This window comes from Lolium perenne, chromosome 5, assembly GCF_019359855.2.
Source record: "Lolium perenne isolate Kyuss_39 chromosome 5, Kyuss_2.0, whole genome shotgun sequence".
NCBI lineage: Eukaryota > Viridiplantae > Streptophyta > Magnoliopsida > Poales > Poaceae > Lolium > Lolium perenne.
The window spans coordinates 50,523,238-50,544,525 of NC_067248.2; the positions used below are offsets into that span (position 1 = coordinate 50,523,238).

Genomic DNA, 21,288 nt, shown 5'->3' on the forward strand with positions numbered 1-21,288 from the left:
AGGGTGTGATTGCAGTTGAGCTTTGTATCTGCTATGCTTTATGTACTCAGGAAGTTTTCTCTTTTTTTGAAAGGACGTAATCGTGAAATAAGAACACTAAACTAACCTCGATCCGTATAGTTGAGCAGAGACAGGGGGTTTCAGTATCCATTTTGAGAAAAAAAAATGCTCCCAAATGAACGAAACGAACAGTGGGAGTTGTTTTCTCAACCGGAATACTCCGATTTCGATTGGAATAACACATGTTCAATTCACTTGAGATCCGAGAGACTGGATGACTCTTTTCTTGCAGTCCATTTCAATACGTATATATTGCCATTTATGAACTTCCACATAGTTAACAGACTAGTAGCTATACAGTAGGACCGGAAAACCGAAAGCTAATTGCAACATTTTCATATATTCATGTATGGATCAGTGCCACACAGTGGCTGCGACAGTATTACCAAACTAAGGATGATAGTACATCAGTGGCAGCTGCTCTGTTGTGACACATGGTATCGTCTACGATATCTATCTACCAAACCAAGGATGACCATGGAAATTCAGGCGCATCTCTTAGTTTCTTCTACCTCTGACTCTCAAACCAAAGAACAGAGCAAGCCCCCGGGGCTGGGTTGGCTAGTCGCGCCAGCACACGAGCATGGTGACGCACCGCCGCATGATGTAGAACCTGGCCTTCTGCTCCCTGGCCAGGCTCGCCAGCCGCCCCGGCACCGACCTGCCCGAGCCCTTCGATGTCCGGCCCTTGAGGCCCACTGGACTGCGGGTGGACGCCGCCGGCGCCACTGCCGCCGACCTCCGGTTCCCCTTCTTGGACAGCTTCCACTTGTCATCCAGGCAAATCTCCATGATATCTTCTCTGTTTCTTCTGATCTCTGAAGCTGTATCTACAATGTGTTCTGAGTTCTCTCTTTTTGCTTTGATCGCTGAGGCCGGATGAATGTGAGGCTTGGAGTGCTAGTATTTATATAGTAGTTCACAAATGCCAATCCAATGTATAGGTTTAGTGTGATATGCGTCTGAGAGGATTGGATCTGATTGGATAGGAAGTTGATTAAATTAGCTTAACCAAGACTAGTTTATGTCTGTTTGGTAGGGCATCCCTTTCCGTGTACTCACTAATAATTTATAGGAGTGTGTCCCCTGGGAACAATTGCCGTCCATGCTCAAGTGGTTGTGAACTTGTGATGCGTATTTCCCAGGCCCTCTGAATCGGAGCAACGTGAACCGGCAAAACTTCAACAACAATGCTGAGCAGGAAGGACCATCGTCCCTGAGGGCGCGTCCATGCTCAAGTTGTTGTGATGCACATCTCTTATGACCTCTGAATTGGAGTAACATGTTTTCTTTTAAAATGGGGGAAATATCATCCCAGCTTATGCATCCAAATGATGCACACGACTTTTTTATTAGATTATTTATAAAACCATACAAGAGAAATACAAAAGAGCAACCTCGAAGCCACCTCACTAAATCTACAGTGGGATGAAGGGGGTGACAATACACCAACTCACATCATCCAAAAAACCAAATGCCTTCCCAAACCGTTCAATAGCAGGTGAGAAGCATATCCAGTCAAGCAGACTCTCAGCGCACGCTAACGCACACGCCACAGAAGTTGATACCGCCGTCTTCCTCGACTCCATCTTCAAGCGAGATCCTCGCATTAACCTTGCAAGACCTGCTATCGATGCTACCATGACGCCAGACGGTTTCACCATCCTGCACGCATACATCATCCCGCATCCGTCGTCGATACCCTGTAGCACCATGCCACCGAGACTCAGCGCCAACAATGTGGTAGATGAATACCACTCCACCAACATCCACCAACACCCAGCAGCTGCTCCAAAGACGATGCCCCAAGAGGTAGAACGACGCAGGTACCGCCGCCATCGTCCGATCCGGGAGATCCAATCTAGGGTTTCCCCCGGAGCAGCACGAATGAGTAGATGCAGGTTGGACCGCGATGCCTTCAAGAAGGTAACGACGCGTAACATCACCATCGCCCGCCATGACCAAGGTCGGAGCATTATTTTCACCGGGAACCGCACATCTCCAACTCGCCGAGTGGAGTGACGAGACAAGCAAAGACGGTGCCTTCGACAAGGTAACGACGCCAAGCGACGCCGCCATCGGCCGCCAAGCCCGAGAGCGAAGCACGGTTTTCACCGGCTGCCCCGTCACCCAAAACTCGTCTTCGACTTGATCTTCACCGTCGGAGATTTGTGTGAGATCCCAAGATCCCCCACCCCAGATCCCAACGAGGCCGTCCACCTCCGGGGAGGAGGTCTCCGCCGCCATGATCGGGGCCGCCGCCCCGGCTCCCATGTGATGCGGACATTGAAGGGTTCGTTGCATGGAAAACAAAAAATTTCTACCGTGAACATGAACAAAAACCAAGATCCAATCTAGTAAGAAGCAAGATCTAATTTACCAAGATCTAAGCAACGAGAAGATTGCGAGACTAACCCTCGAAGATTCCAAAACCTACGAGATAGATCTCGTTGTTGATGTAGTCGATCGTCCGTGCTGCAATCCGGCAGCACTTCCGTACTCGGTCGTGCGTACGGTGTCGATGAAGCCCGTCCTCTCCCCGTTCCATCGGGCAGCGGAGGTGTGGTAGATCTCCACGGAATCCCAGCAGCACGACGGCGTGGTGGTGGTGGTGGAGGAAAAACTGCAGGGCTTCGCCTAAGCCGGAGTAGCGTATGGTGGAGGAGAGAGGGGGCGGTCAGGGTTTGGTCTGAGGGATGGGCTGCGCCCCCTGCCCCCTCCCCTCTTTATATAGGGGGGGAGGTCGGTTGGGGTGGCCCCCCTGCGCCCCCATCTCATCTAGGGCCGGCGGCCACAAGGGGGAGGGGGAAAACAGCCCCCCCAAGATGATCCCCCCTTAGGGTTTTGGGGAAACCCTAAGGGGTGGCCGGCCTGGGCCTTGGGGCTTGGTGCACCTGGCCCATTAGGGCAAGGCAGCACCCCCTCGGCCCATGTTGGCCTCCCTAGGTCGTGGGCCCCATGGTGGACCCCTCCGGAACCTTCTAGAACCTTCCGGTCTATCATCGGAAAAATTCCGAACTTTTTCCGAAACCTAGAAATCAACTTCTCTTGTATGAATCTTATTCTCCGGACCATTCCGGACCTCCTCGTGATGTCCTGGATCCCATCCGAGACTCCGAACAAACTTCGCTCTCCATCTCATATTCCGAATCTACTTATGCGACATCGAACCTTAAGCGCGTCACCCTACGGTTCATGAACTGTGCAGACATGGTCGAGACTCCTCTCCGAGCAATAACCAATAGCGGGATCTGGAGATCCATAATGGCTCCCACATATTCAACGATAACTTAGTGATCGATTGAACCATTTACATACGATACCGATTCCCTTTGTCACGCGATACTTTATTTGTCCGAGGTTCGATCATCGGTATCTCCATACCTTGTTCAACCTCGTTACCGACAAGTACTCTTTACTCGTACCGTGGTATGTCATCTCTTGTGACCCAGTCACATGCTTGCAAGCTAATTAGACAACATTCCACCGAGAGGGCCCAGAGTATATCTATCCATCATCGGGATGGACAAATCTCACTATTGATCCATATGCCTCAACTCACACTTTCCAAATACTTAATCCCATCTTTATAACCACCCATTTACGCAGTGGCGTTTGATGTAATCAAAGCATCCTTCCGGTGTAAGTGATTGTTGGAGATATGCCCAAGAGGCAATAATAAAGTGGTTATTATAATATCTTTGTGTTTATGATAAATGTTTATATACCATGCTATAATTGTATTAACTGAAACATTGATACATGTGTGTTATGTAAACAACAAGGAGTCCCTAGTAAGCCTCTTGTATAACTAGCTTGTTGATTAATAGATGATCATGGTTTCGTGATCATGAACATTGGATGTTATTAATAACAAGGTTATGTCATTAGTTGAATGATATAATGGACACACACCCAAATGAGCGTAGCATAAGATCAAGTCATTAAGTTCATTTGCTATAAGCTTTCAATACATAGTTGTCTTAATCCTTCGACCATGAGATCATGTAAATCACTTACACTGAAAGGGTACTTTGATTACATCAAACGTCATTGCGTAAATGGGTGACAATAAAGGTGGGATTAAGTATTTGGAAAGTGTGAGTTGAGGCATATGGATCAACAGTGGGATTTGTCCATCCTGATGACGGATAGATATACTCTGGGCCCTCTCGGTGGAATGTCATCTAATTAGCTTGCAAGCATATGAATAGTTCATAAGAGATCACATACCACGGTACGAGTAAAGAGTACTTGTCGGTAACGAGGTTGAACAAGGTATGGAGATACCGATGATCAAACCTCGGACAAGTAAAATATCGCGAGACAAAGGGAATTGGCATCGTATGTAAATGGTTCAATCGATCACTAAGTCATCGTTGAATATGTAGGAGCCATTATGGATCTCCAGATCCCGCTATTGGTTATTGCTCGGAGAGGAGTCTCGACCATGTCTGCATAGTTCGCGAACCGTAGGGTGACGCGCTTAAGGTTCGATGTCGCATAAGTAGATTTGAGTATGGTATGGAGACGAAGTTTGTTCGGAGTCTCGGATGTGATCCAGGATGTCACGAGGAGGTCCGGAAGAGTCCGGAGAATAAGATTCATATAAGGGAAGTTGATTTCTGGGTTTTCGGAAATGTTCGGGACTGTTCCGGTGTTGACTGGAAGGTTCTAGAAGGTTCTGGAAGGTTCCACCATGGGGCCCACGACCCGGGAGGCCCACCGTGGGCCGAGGGGATGCTCCCTGGCCTAATGGGCCAGGGGCACTTGGCCCCCAAGGCCCAGGCCGGCCAACCCCCTAGGGTTTCCCTGGGGGGGATCAACTTGGGGGAGGGGAAAGCCCCTCTCCTCCCTTGGCCGCCGCCCCCCCTAACCCTAGATGGGAAAGGGGGCCACCCTGGCCGGCCAGCCCCCTATATAAAGAGGGGAGGGGGTGGCCGGCCAACCCATCCTCCCATTGCCTCCTCCTCTGGCCGCCTCTCCCTCCACCATACGCTGCCCGGGCTTAGGCGAAGCCCTGCAGTTTTCTTCCTCCACCACCACCACCACGCCGTCGTGCTGCTGGACGTTGGAGGAGATCTACCACACCTCCGCTGCCCGCTGGAACGGGAGAGGAAGGAGCTTCATCGACACCGTACGCGCGACCAAGTACGGAAGTGCTGCCGGATTGCAGCACCGGGGACGATCGTCTACACCAACAACGAGATTAATCTCGTAGGTTTTGGAATCTTCGAGGGTTAGTCTCATCTCCATCTCGTTGCTTAGATCTAGTAGATTGGATCTTGGGTGTTCCATAGATTAGATCTGTTGGTTTTATTCGCTTTGCGGTAGGAAAATTTTTGTTTTCTATGCAACGAACCCCATCAGTGGTATCAGAGCCACGTCTATGCATAGATCTGTTGCACGAGTAGAACACAATGGTTTGTGGGCGGTGATGCTTTTGTTGCTTTAGTTTGTGTACTTTGCTTCTTGCGGGATGGTGGGATGAAGCGGCCCGGGCTAACTTTACATGACCGCGTCTCATGAGACTTGCTCCACGCTTGACATGCAACTTGTATTGCATAAGTGGCTTTGCGGGTGTCTGTCTCTCCCACCATAGTGAAGATTGTAATTTGCACTTCTATTGTCAACACTAGTATCACCGTTGTGGTTCATGTTCGTAGGTAGATTGGATCTTACTCGAAAACCCTAAACCACGTAAAAGATGCAAACCAAATTAGAGGCGTCTAACTTGTTTTTGCAGGGTTTGGTGATGTGATATGGCCATTATGTGATGATGATTATATTCGATGTATGAGATGTTCATTGATGTATTATGGCAACCGGCAGGAGCCTAATGGTTGTCTTTAATTTTTGTTAAAGACCTGCGTGTCTATTCATCATGTAATAGCTTTATTCCAAGTAGTTGTTATAGTAGCTATAAGTGATGGACAACCATGAAGCGGCGCCACTGACCTTGACGCCATGCTGGTGATGATGGAGATCATGTCCGTGCTTTGGAGATGGAGATCAAAAGCACAAGAAGAAAGGCCATATCATATCACACATTATGAATTGCATGTGATGTTAATCCTTTTATGCATCTTATTTTGCTTAGATCGCGACGGTAGCATTATAAGATGATCCCTCTCACTAAATATCAAGATAATAAAGTGTTCATCCTTAGTATGCACCGTTGCTAAGACTTGTCGTTTCGAAGCATCTCGTGATGATCGGGTGTGATAGACTCTACATGTGCGTACAACGGGTGCAAGCCAGATTTGCACACGCGGATACTAAGGTTGCCTTGACGAGCCTAGCATGTACAGACATGGTCTCGGAACACGGGATACCGAAAGGTAGAGCATGAGTCATATGAATGATATGATGAACACTTTGAGTGTTCGCCTTTGAAACTACATCTTTTCTCGTGAAGATCGGACTTGGTGTAGTGGATTTGGTTCGTGTAATCACTAAGACAATGCGAGGGATGTTGTTTTTGAGTGGGAGTTCACCTAGTTAATTTAAGAATTAAAACTGAACTCATTTTATCATAAACTTAGTCTAAACTCTTTGCAAATATGTTGTAGATCATGGCGCCCCCCTCCATCAATTTTAACCAGTTCCTAGAGAAAGAAAAGCTTAAGGGCAATGGTAGCAACTTCACTGACTGGTCCCGTCATGTGAGGATTTTCCTCACTGGCGTGAGCAGGCAATTTGTGCTCGAAGCACCGCTAGGTCCCCCACCACCTCCTGCAGTGTCCGAGGACATAAAGAATGTTTATGAGACTCGGGTAACTCAGTACTCCGAAATTCAGTGTGCCATCCTGTGCAGTTTAGAGGCAGAGCTCCAAAAGCGTTTTGAGCACCACGACCCATGTGAGATGATGCGTGAGCTCAAACTTATCTTTGAGACTCATGCAGCCGTGGAGAGCTATGAGGCCTCGAAACAGTTCTTTAACTGCATAATGGAAGAGGGCAGCTCCGTTAGTGAGCACATGTTCGCCATGTCCGGACATGCGAAGAAGCTCAGTGACTTGGGGATTGTGATCCCTAACAAGCTGGGTATTCATCGTGTCCTCCAATCACTGCCACCAAGTTACAAGAACTTCGTGATGAACTACAACATGCAGAACATGAACAAAGAGTTACCTGAACTCTTCTCCATGCTGAAGTCTGCTGAAGTAGAAATTAAGAAGGAGAACCAAGTGTTGATGGTCAACAAGACCACCAGTTTCAAGAAGCAGGGCAAGCCTAACAAGGGCAACTTCAAGAAGGGCGGCAAGAAAGTTGCAGCACCTCCTGAGAAGCCTAAGGCTGGTCCTAAGCCTGAGACTGTGTGCTACTACTGCCAGGGGAAGGGGCACTGGAAGCGGAACTGCCCCAAATACTTGGCCGATCTGAAGAGCGGCCATGCCAAGAAGAAAGGTATATTTGATATACATGTTATAGATGTCTATCTTACTGGTTCTCGTAGTAGTGCCTGGGTATTTGATACTGGTTCGGTTGCTCACATTTGTAACTCGAAACAGGAACTGCGGAATAAACGAAGCCTGGCAAGGGACGAGGTGACGATGCGCGTTGGAAATGGATCCAAGGTCGATGTGATCGCCGTCGGCACGCTCCCCCTACATCTACCTTCGGGATTAGTTTTAAACCTCAATAATTGTTATTTGGTACCTGCGTTGAGCATGAACATTATATCTGGATCTTGTTTAATGCAAGACGGTTATTCGTTTAAGTCTGAGAATAATGGTTGTTCGATTTATATGAATAATGTCTTTTATGGCCATGCACCTGAGATGAATGGTTTATTCTTGTTAAATCTCGATAGTAGTGATACACATGTTCATAACATTGATGCTAAGCGAATTAAATTGAATGATAATTCTACTTACATGTGGCACTGTCGTCTTGGTCATATTGGAGTGAAGCGCATGAAGAAACTCCATTCCGATGGACTTCTTGAGTCACTTGACTTTGAGTCACTTGACAGATGCGAAGCATGTCTAATGGGAAAAATGACTAAGACTCCATTTTCTGGCACAATGGAGCGAGCTACAGACTTATTGGAAATCATACATACCGATGTGTGCGGACCAATGAGTGTAGCATCGCGCGGTGGTTATCGTTATGTTCTAACCTTCACGGATGATCTGAGTAGATATGGGTATATTTACTTTATGAAACACAAGTCCGAGACTTTTGAGAAGTTCAAGGAATTCCAAAGTGAAGTAGAAAATCAACGTAACAAGAAGATTAAGTTTCTGCGTTCTGATCGCGGAGGCGAATATCTGAGTTATGAGTTTGGCATGCATTTAAAGAAATGCGGAATACTTTCACAGTTGACACCGCCGGGAACACCACAGCGCAATGGTGTGTCCGAACGTCGTAATCGAACTCTCTTAGATATGGTTCGTTCTATGATGTCTCTTACCGATTTGCCATTATCGTTTTGGGGCTATGCTTTAGAGACAGCCGCATTCACTTTAAATAGGGCACCATCTAAATCCGTTGAAACGACACCGTATGAATTATGGTTTGGGAAGAAACCTAAGCTGTCGTTCCTTAAAGTTTGGGGTTGCGATGCTTATGTAAAGAAGTTATAACCTGACAAGCTAGAACCCAAAGCGGAGAAATGCGTCTTCATAGGATACCCTAAAGAAACAATTGGGTATACTTTCTATCACAGATCCGAAGGCAAAATCTTTGTTGCCAAGAACGGATCCTTTCTTGAGAAGGAGTTTCTCACTAAAGAAGTGACTGGAAGAAAAGTAGAACTCGACGAGGTTGATGAACCTTCTCTCATAGATCAGAGTAGCGCAGGTCGAAGAAGTTCCTGTGCAAAGATACACCGATAGGAGAGGAAGCAAATGATGAGGATGATGACACTTCGAACGAGGAAGCTACTGAACCTCGCAGATCGTGGGGGGAACGTACCACTCCTGATTGGTATGATCCCTGTCTAAATGTCATGATTGTGGACAACAATGATGAGGACCCTGCGACATATGAAGAAGCGATGATGAGCCCAGATTCCAACAAATGGCAAGATGCCATGAAATCCGAAATGGGATCCATGTACGATAACAAAGTATGGACTTTGGTAGACTTACCTGATAGCCGCAAGGCTGTCGAGAATAAATGGATCTTCAAGAGAAAAACAGATGCTGATGGTAATATTACTGTCTATAAAGCTCGACTTGTCGCAAAGGGTTTCCGACAAATTCAAGGAGTTGACTACGATGAGACTTTCTCACCTGTAGCGAAGCTAAAGTCTGTGAGGATTTTGTTAGCAATAGCTGCATTTTTCGATTATGAGATTTGGCAGATGGATGTCAAAACGGCGTTCCTTAATGGTGACATTGAGGAAGAGTTGTATATGGTACAACCCAAAGGTTTTGTCGATCCTAAAAATGCTGACAAGGTATGCAAACTTCAGCGTTCCATTTATGGACTGAAGCAAGCATCCCGGAGTTGGAACCTACGCTTTGATAGAGTGATCAAAGATTTTGGTTTTATACGGACTCATGGTGAGGCCTGTATTTACAAGAAAGTGAGTGGGAGCTCTGTAGCGTTCCTGATATTATATGTAGATGACATATTATTGATTGGGAATGATATAGAACTTTTAGGCAGCATTAAAGGTTATTTGAATAAGTCTTTTTCAATGAAAGACCTTGGTGAAGCAGCATACATTTTAGGCATCAAGATTTATAGAGATAGATCAAGACGCCTAATAGGCCTTTCACAAAGTACATATCTGGACAAGATTCTAAAGAAGTTTAGAATGGATGAAAGCAAGAAAGGGTTCTTGCCTATGTTGCCAGGTAAGGTCTTGAGTAAGACTCAAGGTCCGGCTACGGCAGATGAAAGAGAGAGGATGAGCAAGATCCCCTATGCTTCGGCAGTAGGCTCTATCATGTACGCCATGCTGTGTACTAGACCGGATATCGCACATGCTGTTAGTTTGACCAGCAGATATCAAAGTGATCCAGGAATGGAACACTGGACAGCGGTCAAGAATATCCTAAAGTACTTGAAAAGGACTAAGGATATGTTTCTTTGTTATGGCGGTGACCAAGAGCTCGTTGTAACCAGTTACACCGATGCAAGTTGGAACACCGATCCTGATGACTCTAAGTCTCGATGCAGGTACGTGTTTAAATTGAATGGTGCGTGATGGTGAGCAGTTCCAAGCAATGCACGGTGGCGAAATCTTCAACAGAATCTGAATATATAGCGGCTTCAGAGGCTTCATCGGAAGCGGTATGGATGAAGAGGTTCATTGTTGAGCTTGGTGTGGTTCCTAGTGCATTGGACCCGCTAGTCATTTACTGTGACAACACGGGTGCCATCGCCAATGCAAAGGAACCAAGGTCACACAAGAAGCTGAAGCATATCAAGCTGCGTTTTCATTCGATTCGCGAGTACATCGAAGATGGTGAAGTAGAGATTTGCAAAGTACACACGGATCTGAATGTTGCAGATCCGTTGACTAAAGCTCTCCCAAGGGCAAAGCATGACCAACACCAGAATGCCATGGGTGTTAGGTACCTTACAATGTAATCTAGATTATTGACTCTAGTGCAAGTGGGAGACTGTTGGAGATATGCCCAAGAGGCAATAATAAAGTGGTTATTATAATATCTTTGTGTTTATGATAAATGTTTATATACCATGCTATAATTGTATTAACTGAAACATTGATACATGTGTGTTATGTAAACAACAAGGAGTCCCTAGTAAGCCTCTTGTATAACTAGCTTGTTGATTAATAGATGATCATGGTTTCGTGATCATGAACATTGGATGTTATTAATAACAAGGTTATGTCATTAGTTGAATGATATAATGGACACACACCCAAATGAGCGTAGCATAAGATCAAGTCATTAAGTTCATTTGCTATAAGCTTTCAATACATAGTTGTCTTAATCCTTCGACCATGAGATCATGTAAATCACTTACACTGAAAGGGTACTTTGATTACATCAAACGTCATTGCGTAAATGGGTGACAATAAAGGTGGGATTAAGTATTTGGAAAGTGTGAGTTGAGGCATATGGATCAACGATTGGGATTTGTCCATCCTGATGACGGATAGATATACTCTGGGCCCTCTCGGTGGAATGTCATCTAATTAGCTTGCAAGCATATGAATAGTTCATAAGAGATCACATACCACGGTACGAGTAAAGAGTACTTGTCGGTAACGAGGTTGAACAAGGTATGGAGATACCGATGATCAAACCTCGGACAAGTAAAATATCGCGAGACAAAGGGAATTGGCATCGTATGTAAATGGTTCAATCGATCACTAAGTCATCGTTGAATATGTAGGAGCCATTATGGATCTCCAGATCCCGCTATTGGTTATTGCTCGGAGAGGAGTCTCGACCATGTCTGCATAGTTCGCGAACCGTAGGGTGACGCGCTTAAGGTTCGATGTCGCATAAGTAGATTTGAGTATGGTATGGAGACGAAGTTTGTTCGGAGTCTCGGATGTGATCCAGGATGTCACGAGGAGGTCCGGAAGAGTCCGGAGAATAAGATTCATATAAGGGAAGTTGATTTCTGGGTTTTCGGAAATGTTCGGGACTGTTCCGGTGTTGACTGGAAGGTTCTAGAAGGTTCTGGAAGGTTCCACCATGGGGCCCACGACCCGGGAGGCCCACCGTGGGCCGAGGGGATGCTCCCTGGCCTAATGGGCCAGGGGCACTTGGCCCCCAAGGCCCAGGCCGGCCAACCCCCTAGGGTTTCCCTGGGGGGGATCAACTTGGGGGAGGGGAAAGCCCCTCTCCTCCCTTGGCCGCCGCCCCCCCTAACCCTAGATGGGAAAGGGGGCCACCCTGGCCGGCCAGCCCCCTATATAAAGAGGGGAGGGGGTGGCCGGCCAACCCATCCTCCCATTGCCTCCTCCTCTGGCCGCCTCTCCCTCCACCATACGCTGCCCGGGCTTAGGCGAAGCCCTGCAGTTTTCTTCCTCCACCACCACCACCACGCCGTCGTGCTGCTGGACGTTGGAGGAGATCTACCACACCTCCGCTGCCCGCTGGAACGGGAGAGGAAGGAGCTTCATCGACACCGTACGCGCGACCAAGTACGGAAGTGCTGCCGGATTGCAGCACCGGGGACGATCGTCTACACCAACAACGAGATTAATCTCGTAGGTTTTGGAATCTTCGAGGGTTAGTCTCATCTCCATCTCGTTGCTTAGATCTAGTAGATTGGATCTTGGGTGTTCCATAGATTAGATCTGTTGGTTTTATTCGCTTTGCGGTAGGAAAATTTTTGTTTTCTATGCAACGAACCCCATCAGTGATTAACATGATCTCATGGTCGAAGGACTAGGTAACTATGCACCGAAAGCTTATAGCAAGTTGAACTTAATGACTTGATCTTATGCTACGCTCATATGGGTGTGTGTCCATTATATCATTCAACCAATGACATAACCTTGTTATTAATAACATCCAATGTTCATGATCACGAAACCATGATCATCTATTAATCAACAAACTAGTTATACAAGAGGCTTACTAGGGACTCCTTGTTGTTTACATAACACACATGTATCAATGTTTCGGTTAATACAATTATAGTATGGTATGCAAACATTTATCATAAACACAAAGATATTATAATAACCACTTTATTATTGCCTCTTGGGCATATCTCCAACAGTCTCCCACTTGCACTAGAGTCAATAATCTAGATTACACTGTAAGGTACCTAACACCCATGGAATTCTGGTGTTGGTCATGCTTTGTCCTAGGGAGAGCTTTAGTCAACGGATCTACCACATTCAGATCTGTGTGTACTTTGCAAATCTTTACTTCACCATCTTCGATGTACTCGCGAATCGAATGAAAACGCAGTTTGATTTGTTTTAGTTTCTTGTGTGACCTTGGTTCTTGTGCATTGGCGATGGCACCCATGTTGTCACAATAAATGATTAATGGGTCCAAGAACCACACCAAGCTCAACAATGAACCTCTTCATCCATACCGCTTCCGATGAAGCCTCCGAAGCCGCTATGTATTCTGATTCAGTTGAAGACTTCGCCACCGTGCACTGCTTGGAACTCATCCAGCTTACTGCAGCTCCATTCAGTATAAACACGTACCCAAACTAAGACTTAGAGTCATCAGGATCAGTGTTCCAACTTGCATCGGTGTAACAGGTTACAACGAGCTCTTGGTCACCGCCATAACAAAGAAACATATTCTTAGTCCTTTTCAAGTACTTCAGGATATTCTTGACCGCTGCCCAGTATTCCATTCCTGGATCACTCTGATATCTGCTGGTCAAACTAACAGCATGTGCGATATCCGGTCTAGTACACAGCATGGCATACATGATAGAGCCTACTGCCGAGGCATAGGGGATCTTGTTCATCCTCTCTCTTTCTTCTGCCGTAGCCGGATCTTGAGTCTTACTCAAGACCTTACCTGTCAACATAGGCAACAACCCTTTCTTGCTTTCATCCATTCTAAACTTCTTTAGAATCTTGTCAAGGTATGTACTCTGTGAAAGCCCTATTAGGCGTCTTGATCTATCTCTATAAATCTTGATGCCTAAAATGTACGCTGTTTCACCAAGGTCTTTCATTGAAAAACACTTATTCAAATAACCTTTAACACTGCTTAATAGTTCTATATCATTCTCAATCAATAATATGTCATCTACATATAATATCAGGAACGCTATAGAGCTCCCACTCACTTTCTTGTAAATACAGGCCTCACCATGAGTCTGTATAAACCCGAAGTCTTTGATCACCTTATCAAAGCGCCGGTTCCAACTCCGGGATGCTTGCTTCAGTCCATAAATGGAACGCTGAAGTTTGCATACCTTGTCATCATTTTTAGGATCGACAAAACCTTTGGGTTGTACCATATACAACTCTTCCTCAATGTCACCATTAAGGAATGCCGTTTTGACATCCATCTGCCAAATCTCATAATCGAAAAATGCAGCTATTGCTAACAAAATCCTTACAGACTTTAGCTTCGCTACAGGTGAGAAAGTCTCATCGTAGTCAACTACTTGAATTTGTCGGAAACCCTTTGCGACAAGTCGAGCTTTATAGACAGTAATATTACCATCAACATCTGTTTTTCTTTTGAAGATCCATTTATTCTCGACAGCCTTGCGGCTATCAGGTAAGTCTACCAAAGTCCATACTTGGTTATCATACATGGATCCCATTTCAGATTTCATGGCTTCTTGCCATTTGTTGGAATCTGGGCTCATCATTGCTTCTTCATACGTCGCAGGGTCTTCATCATTGTTGTCAACAATCATGACATTTAGACAGGGATCATACCAATCAGGAGTGGTACGTTCCCTCGTCGATCTGCAAGGTCCAGTAGCTTCCTCGTTCGAAGTTTCATGATCATCATCATTTTCTTCCTCTCCTATCGGTGCAGGCTGTACAGGAACATCTTCCGGCACTGCGCTACTCTGATCTACGAGAGAAGGTTCAATAACCTCGTCGAGTTCTACTTTCCTTCCAGTCACTTCTTTAGTGAGAAACTCCTTCTCAAGAAAGGATCCGTTCTTAGCAACAAATATTTTGCCTTCAGATCTGTGATATAAAGTGTACCCAATTGTTTCTTTAGGGTATCCTATGAAGACGCATTTCTCCGCTTTGGGTTCTAGCTTGTCAGGTTGTAGCTTCTTTACATAAGCTTCGCAACCTCAAACTTTAAGGAACGATAGCTTAGGTTTCTTTCCAAACCATAATTCATACGGTGTCGTTTCAACGGATTTAGATGGTGCCCTATTTAAAGTGAATGCGGCTGTCTCTAATGCATAACCCCAAAACGATAACGGCAAATCAGTAAGAGACATCATAGATCAAACCATATCCAAGAGAGTTTGATTACGATGTTTGAACACACCATTACGTTGTGGTGTTCCCTGTGGTGTCAACTGTGAAAGTATTCTGCATTTCTTTAAATGCATGTCAAACTCATAACTCAGATATTCGCCTCCGCGATCAGAACGCAGAAACTTAATCTTCTTGTTACGTTGATTTTCTACTTCACTTTGGAATTCCTTAAACTTCTCGAAAGTTTCGGACTTATGTTTCATAAAGTAAATATACCCATATCTACTCAGATCATCCGTGAAGGTTAGAACATAACGATAACCACCGCGCGATGCTACACTTTCTAAGCTCTGTTGGATGGCCTAGCCTTCTGAATCATCGAGACCGCGCCGTTGGCGTGGGTGTCGATATATGGAGGTGGGTGTGGTGCTGCCGCTATTCTGAGCTGATGTCGATTTTCGTCCGTGATTGCGGGAGGAGGCGGAAGGTGAACCTCGCTCCTTGGTCCCTGAGGGTATCTGTTTGCTGCCTGTGCGTTGGCATGCCCTGCAATTCTGTTCAACGCCTGAAAAGTTCGGCAATCTTTCTGCAAGTGTCCTGACTGCCTCTTTCCATTGTTGTCGAGATAAAAGTGCATTTGGCATGGCCCGTTCATCATATCTTCGGGAGATATGTACTGCCTCTGGAACCTTGGACCATTATTTTGCCTATTTTGGCGGGGGCCATCCCGCTGCTCGCCGCTCTTTTGATAATCATCTCGATTGTTTCCTTCACTATTTCCGCGGAAGCCGGTGATACGTCCAATTTGCATCACTATTTTATATCATAATTTGCTTTTATTCATTGATATATTTCATAATTGGAAATGATACTTATGTTATTTCATCTATTTTGCATGTTTCATGATTATTTGGGGATCGCGCACCGGAGCCAGGATTCTGCTGGAAAAAGCACCGTCAGAATGCAATATTTCGGAAGATCAACAGTTGACGGAAATTATACGAAAAATCCTATTTTTCCAGATGACGAAAGGGAGCTGAAGGGGAGCCGAGGGGACCCGAGGTGGGCCCACCTCATAGGCCGGCGCGGCCCAAGGCCTGGCCACGCCGCCCTGTGAGGAGGGGGCCCACAGCCCTCTCTCGCCTCCTTTTCTTCGCGTACGTCTTCGTCCCGAAAACCTAAGCTCCAGAGGGTACATCGCGAAGAGCCACAGCCGCCTCTGCGGGGCGGAGAACACCAGAGAGAAAAGAGCTCTCCGGCGGACAGGAATCCGCCGGGGAAATTCCCTCCCGGAGGGGGAAATCGACGCCATCGTCACCGTCATCGAGCTGGACATCATCTCCATCACCATCGTCATCATCTCCATCATCATCACCGCCATCTCTACCGCTACACCTCGTCACCGCTGTAACAATTCGGGTTGGATCTTGATTGTTTGATAGGGGAAATTATCCCGGTGTTGATTTCTACTTGTTATTGATGCTATTGAGTGAAACCATTGAACCAAGGTTTATGTTCAGATTGTTATTCATCATCATATCACCTCTGATCATGTTCCATTTGATGTCTCGTGAGTAGTTCGTTTAGTTCTTGAGGACATGGGTGAAGTCTAAATGTTAGTAGTGAATTATGGTTGAGTAATATTCAATGTTATGATATTTAAGTTGTGGTGTTATTCTTCTAGTGGTGTCGTGTGAACGTCGACTACACGACACTTCACCTTTATGGGCCTAGGGGAATGCATCTTGTACTCGTTTTCCAATTGCGGGGTTGCCGGCGTGACAGAAACCTGAGCCTCCGTTGGTATATCGATGCAGGAGGGATAGCAGGATCTCAGAGTTTAAGGCTGTGGTTAGATTTATCTTAATTACTTTCTTGTAGTTGCGGATGCTTGCAAGGGGTATAATCACAAGTATGTATTAGTCCTAGAAAGGGCGGTACATTAGCATAGGTTCACCCACACAACACTTATCAAAACAATGAAGATTAATTAGCCGTATGTAGCGAAAGCACTAGACTAAAATCACGTGTGTCCTCGAGAACGTTTGGTCATTATAAGTAAACAAACCGGCTTGTCCTTTGTGCTAAAAAGGATTGGGCCACTCGCTGCAATTATTTCTCTCGCACTTTATTTACTTGTACTTTATTCATCTGTTACATCAAAACCCCCTGAATACTTGTCTGTGAGCATTTACAGTGAATCCTTCATCGAAACTGCTTGTCAACACCTTCTGCTCCTCGTTGGGATCGACATTCTTACTTATCGAAGATACTACGATACACCCCCTATACTTGTGGGTCATCAAGACTATTTTCTGGCGCCGTTGCCGGGGAGTGAAGCGCTATTGGTAAGTGGAATTGGTAAGGGAAATTTCTACTGTTTGTGCTGATTTTATTTCGGCCTGCTGCTATAATTCATTATGGAGAGATCTTCTCTTGAGTGTTTATTTGGGAAATCTACTACTACTGCAAAGGTAGTGGATGAGGCGCCAGGTAAGGAAGAAATACCATACAAAATACCTATGAAAATTATTGAACGTGTAGTGGGTAATCAGTTATACGGGGATGGAACTGTCCACCCTGGAGATCATTTCTTGTTCTTACATGAATTATGCGGTTTATTCAAGTGTGCAGGTATTGCTATGGATGAAGTGAGGAAGAAACTATTCTCTATATCGTCTGCGGTAAAGCGGCGCATTGGTATAAATTCTTGGATAATGGGGATTCTCTTGAATGGAATGATATTGTGCCCCGGTTTTATTCTAAGTTCTATCCTCCAAGTGAGATTCACAAAGATCGGAATCGCATATATAATTTTTGGCCTCATGAAGGAGAGAGTATTGCCCAAGCATGGGGGAGATTGAGGTCTTTAATGCTCAAATGCCCCATTCATGAGCTTCCTGGTAATATTATTATTGATAATTTCTATGCAAGACTTTCTTTTCAAGACAAGACCTTGCTGGATACTTCTTGTTCTGGATCATTTACACGCAACAAGGAAGAGTTTAAAAGGGACCTTCTTAATCGGATCCAAGAAAATACTGAAGGATGGGAGAACGACAAGGATAGAGAATCAGGTATAAATTATGATTATAAATGCATTGAAGCTTTTATGGATACTGATAAATTTCGTAATATGAGTGCTACTTATAGTCTTGATTCTCAAGTTGCTGCAAATCTTTATAAAGATTTTGCTTCTCATTATGAATTGCCTAAGAAGAACTTTGATAAGTATCATGAACCGTATAAAGATAAAATTGATTCATCTATAAATAAATGTGTTGTAGTGGAAACTGTTGATCATGTTATTCCTGAAGCTTATATTGAAAAAACTCCTTTCCCTGCTAAAATGAAGGAGTACTCTGTTATAAATAGTGTGGTTCATAAAAGTGAAAAGAAACCTATAGAACCTGAAGAACAAATAAAAGTTGAACCTGCTGTTGCAATTATTAAAGATCTTGTGACTGAAAATGTGGAGGATGGTCATATTATTTTCTGTGAAGATGCCTCTAATATTGTTTCGCATCCTAATAAGTCTAGGAAAGCTAGTGTTCCTATGCTATCTGTTAGAATTGGTGATCATTGTTATTATGGTTTATGTGATATTGGTGCAAGTATTAGTGCTATTCCTTATGAGCTTTACACGGAGATTATGCACGAAATTGGTTCTTGTGAACTTGAAGATATTGATGTGGTTATTCGGCTGGCTAATAGAGAAACTATCTCTCCAATTGGTATTGTTCGAGATGTGGAAGTTCTATGTGGTAAGATTAAATATCCTGCTGACTTTTTGGTACTTGGTTCTGCTGCTAGTAAATATTGTCCTATCATTTTTGGTAGAACTTTTTTAAATACTTGTGGAGCTATTATAGATTGCAAGAAAGAGAAAATTTTGACTAAATTTGCTGGTGAATCTTATGAGTTTAACTTCTCTAAATTTACCAAAACTCCTTATAAAGCTGATTTGCCTAATAATGATTTTAAAGTTGAACAGTGTGCATCTATTGCTCTTGCTCCTAGTAATCCTTTGCAGCAACATTTGGAGAATAGTGAGAGTGAAGCTTTTAGGGAAGAAAGAGATGAGCTTGATGAAGCTTTCCTTCGTCAACCTATTCTTAAGCATGATTTACCGGTGGAAGATCTGGGTAGGACACCACCACCAAAGGAAGATCCTGTCTTTGATTTAAAACCATTGCCTGATAATCTTAAATATGCTCATATTGATGATAAGAAAATATATCCTGTTATTATTAGTTCTAAGCTTTCAGAGTTTGAAGAAGAAAGGTTATTGGAAATACTGAAGAAACACCGAGGTGCTATTGGCTACACTCTTGATGACTTGAAGGGGATTTCTCCCTCTATTTGCCAACACGCCATTAATATGGAAGATGATGCGAAGCCTGTTGTTGAACCTCTCGTCGTCTAATTCCTAAGATGAAGGATGTGGTAAGAAATGAGGTATTAAGACTCCTTGAAGCTGGTATTATATATCCTATTGCTGATAGTAGATGGGTTAGTCCTGTGCATTGTGTTCCTAAGAAAGGAGGAATGACTGTTGTGCCTAATGATAATGATGAGCTCATACCTCAAAGAGTAGTTGTAGGGTATAGAATGTGCATTGATTATCGAAAAGTTAATAAGGTTACTAAGAAAGATCATTACCCTTTGCCTTTTATTGATCAAATGTTAGAAAGGTTATCTAAAAATACTCATTTTTGCTTTCTTGATGGTTATTCTGGGTTTTCACAAATTCTCAGTTAAAACTAAAGATCAAGAGAAAACCACTTTCACTTGTCCCTATGGAACTTATGCTTATAGGCGTATGCCTTTTGGTTTATGTAATGCTCCTGCTACTTTTCAAAGATGCATGTCTGCTATTTTTCATGGCTTTTGTGAGAGTATTGTAGAGGTATTCATGGATGATTTTTCCGTCTATGGAAATTCTTTTGATAATTGCTTGCGGAACCTTGATAAAGTTTTGCAGAGGTGTGAAGAAACTAACCTTGTTCTTAATTGGGAGAAATGCCACTTTATGGTTAATGAAGGAATTGTATTGGGACATAAAATTTCCGAGAGAGGTATTGAAGTTGATAGAGCTAAAGTTGAAGCCATTAAGAAGATGCCCTATCCTAGGGATGTTAAAGGTATTCGTAGTGTTCTTGGTCATGTCTTTGGGTTTTATAGGAGGTTTATTAAAGACTTCTCTAAGATTTGAAGCCTCTTACTAATCTTCTTCAAAAAGATGTGCCTTTTGTTTTTGATGATGATTGTAAGGAAGCTTTTGAAACTCTAAAGAAAGCCTTAACAACTGCCCCTATAGTTGAACCTCCTGATTGGAACTTACCATTTGAAATTATGTGTGATGCTAGTGATTTTGCTGTAGGCGCTGTTCTTGGACAGCGAGTAGATAAAAAACTGAATGTTATTCATTATGCTAGTAAAACTCTTGATGCTGCTCAAAGAAATTATGCTACTACTGAAAAGGAATTGTTAGCTGCAGTCTTTGCTTGTGATAAGTTTAGATCTTATATCGTTGATTCAAAAGTTACTATTCATACTGATCATGCTGCAATTAGATACCTTATGACAAAGAAAGATGCTAAGCCAAGGCTTATTAGATGGGTACTTCTTTTGCAAGAATTTGATCTGCATATTGTAGATAGGAAAGGTGCTGATAATCCTGTTGCTGATAATTTGTCTAGATTGGAAAATATTGCTTATGATCCTGTTCCTGTTAATGATAGTTTTCCAAATGAACAATTGGCTGTAATAAAGGTGATTTCGCGAGACAGTCCTTGGTATGCTGATTATGCTAACTTTATTGTTTCCAAGTACTTGCCTCCAACCTTTTCAGCTCAGCAAAGGAGGAAATTCTTTTATGACTTGAGGCATTATTTTTGGGATGACCCACACTTATATAAAGAAGGAGTGGATGGTATTCTGCGAATATGTGTTCCCGAATATGAGCAACAAGAGATATTGAGTAAATGTCATGGGAGTGCTTATGGAGGACATCACGCCGGAGATAGAACCGCGCAAAAGGTTCTACAATCAGGTTTTTATTGGCCAACTCTCTTCAAAGATGCAAGGAAGTTTGTTTTATCTTGTGATGAATGTCAAAGGGTTGGTAATATCTCCAGACGCAATGAAATGCCTATGAATTATACTCTTGTTATTGAACCGTTTGATTGATGGGGATTTGACTTCATGGGACCTTTTCCCTCTTCAGAAGGTAACACTCATATACTTGTTGCTGTTGATTATGTTACTAAATGGGTGGAAGCTATACCTACAAAAAGTGCTGATGGTGAGACCTCTTTAAGAATGCTTTTAGACATTATTTTTCCTAGATTTGGAGTTCCTAGATATATTATGACAGATGGAGGTTCTCATTTTATTCATGGTGG

The 21,288-nt window shown here is 44.0% G+C and overlaps 1 protein-coding gene across 1 annotated transcript; it reads right to left on the reverse strand.

Moving 5' to 3' along the window:
• Positions 1–355: 355 nt before the first annotated feature.
• On the reverse strand, positions 356–948 carry LOC127299150 (small polypeptide DEVIL 19). Its single transcript, XM_051329065.2, has one exon. The coding sequence runs from the start codon at positions 850–852 to the stop codon at positions 622–624; it is 231 nt and encodes a 76-aa protein (XP_051185025.1). The 5' UTR covers positions 853–948; the 3' UTR covers positions 356–621.
• Positions 949–21,288: the final 20,340 nt, after the last annotated feature.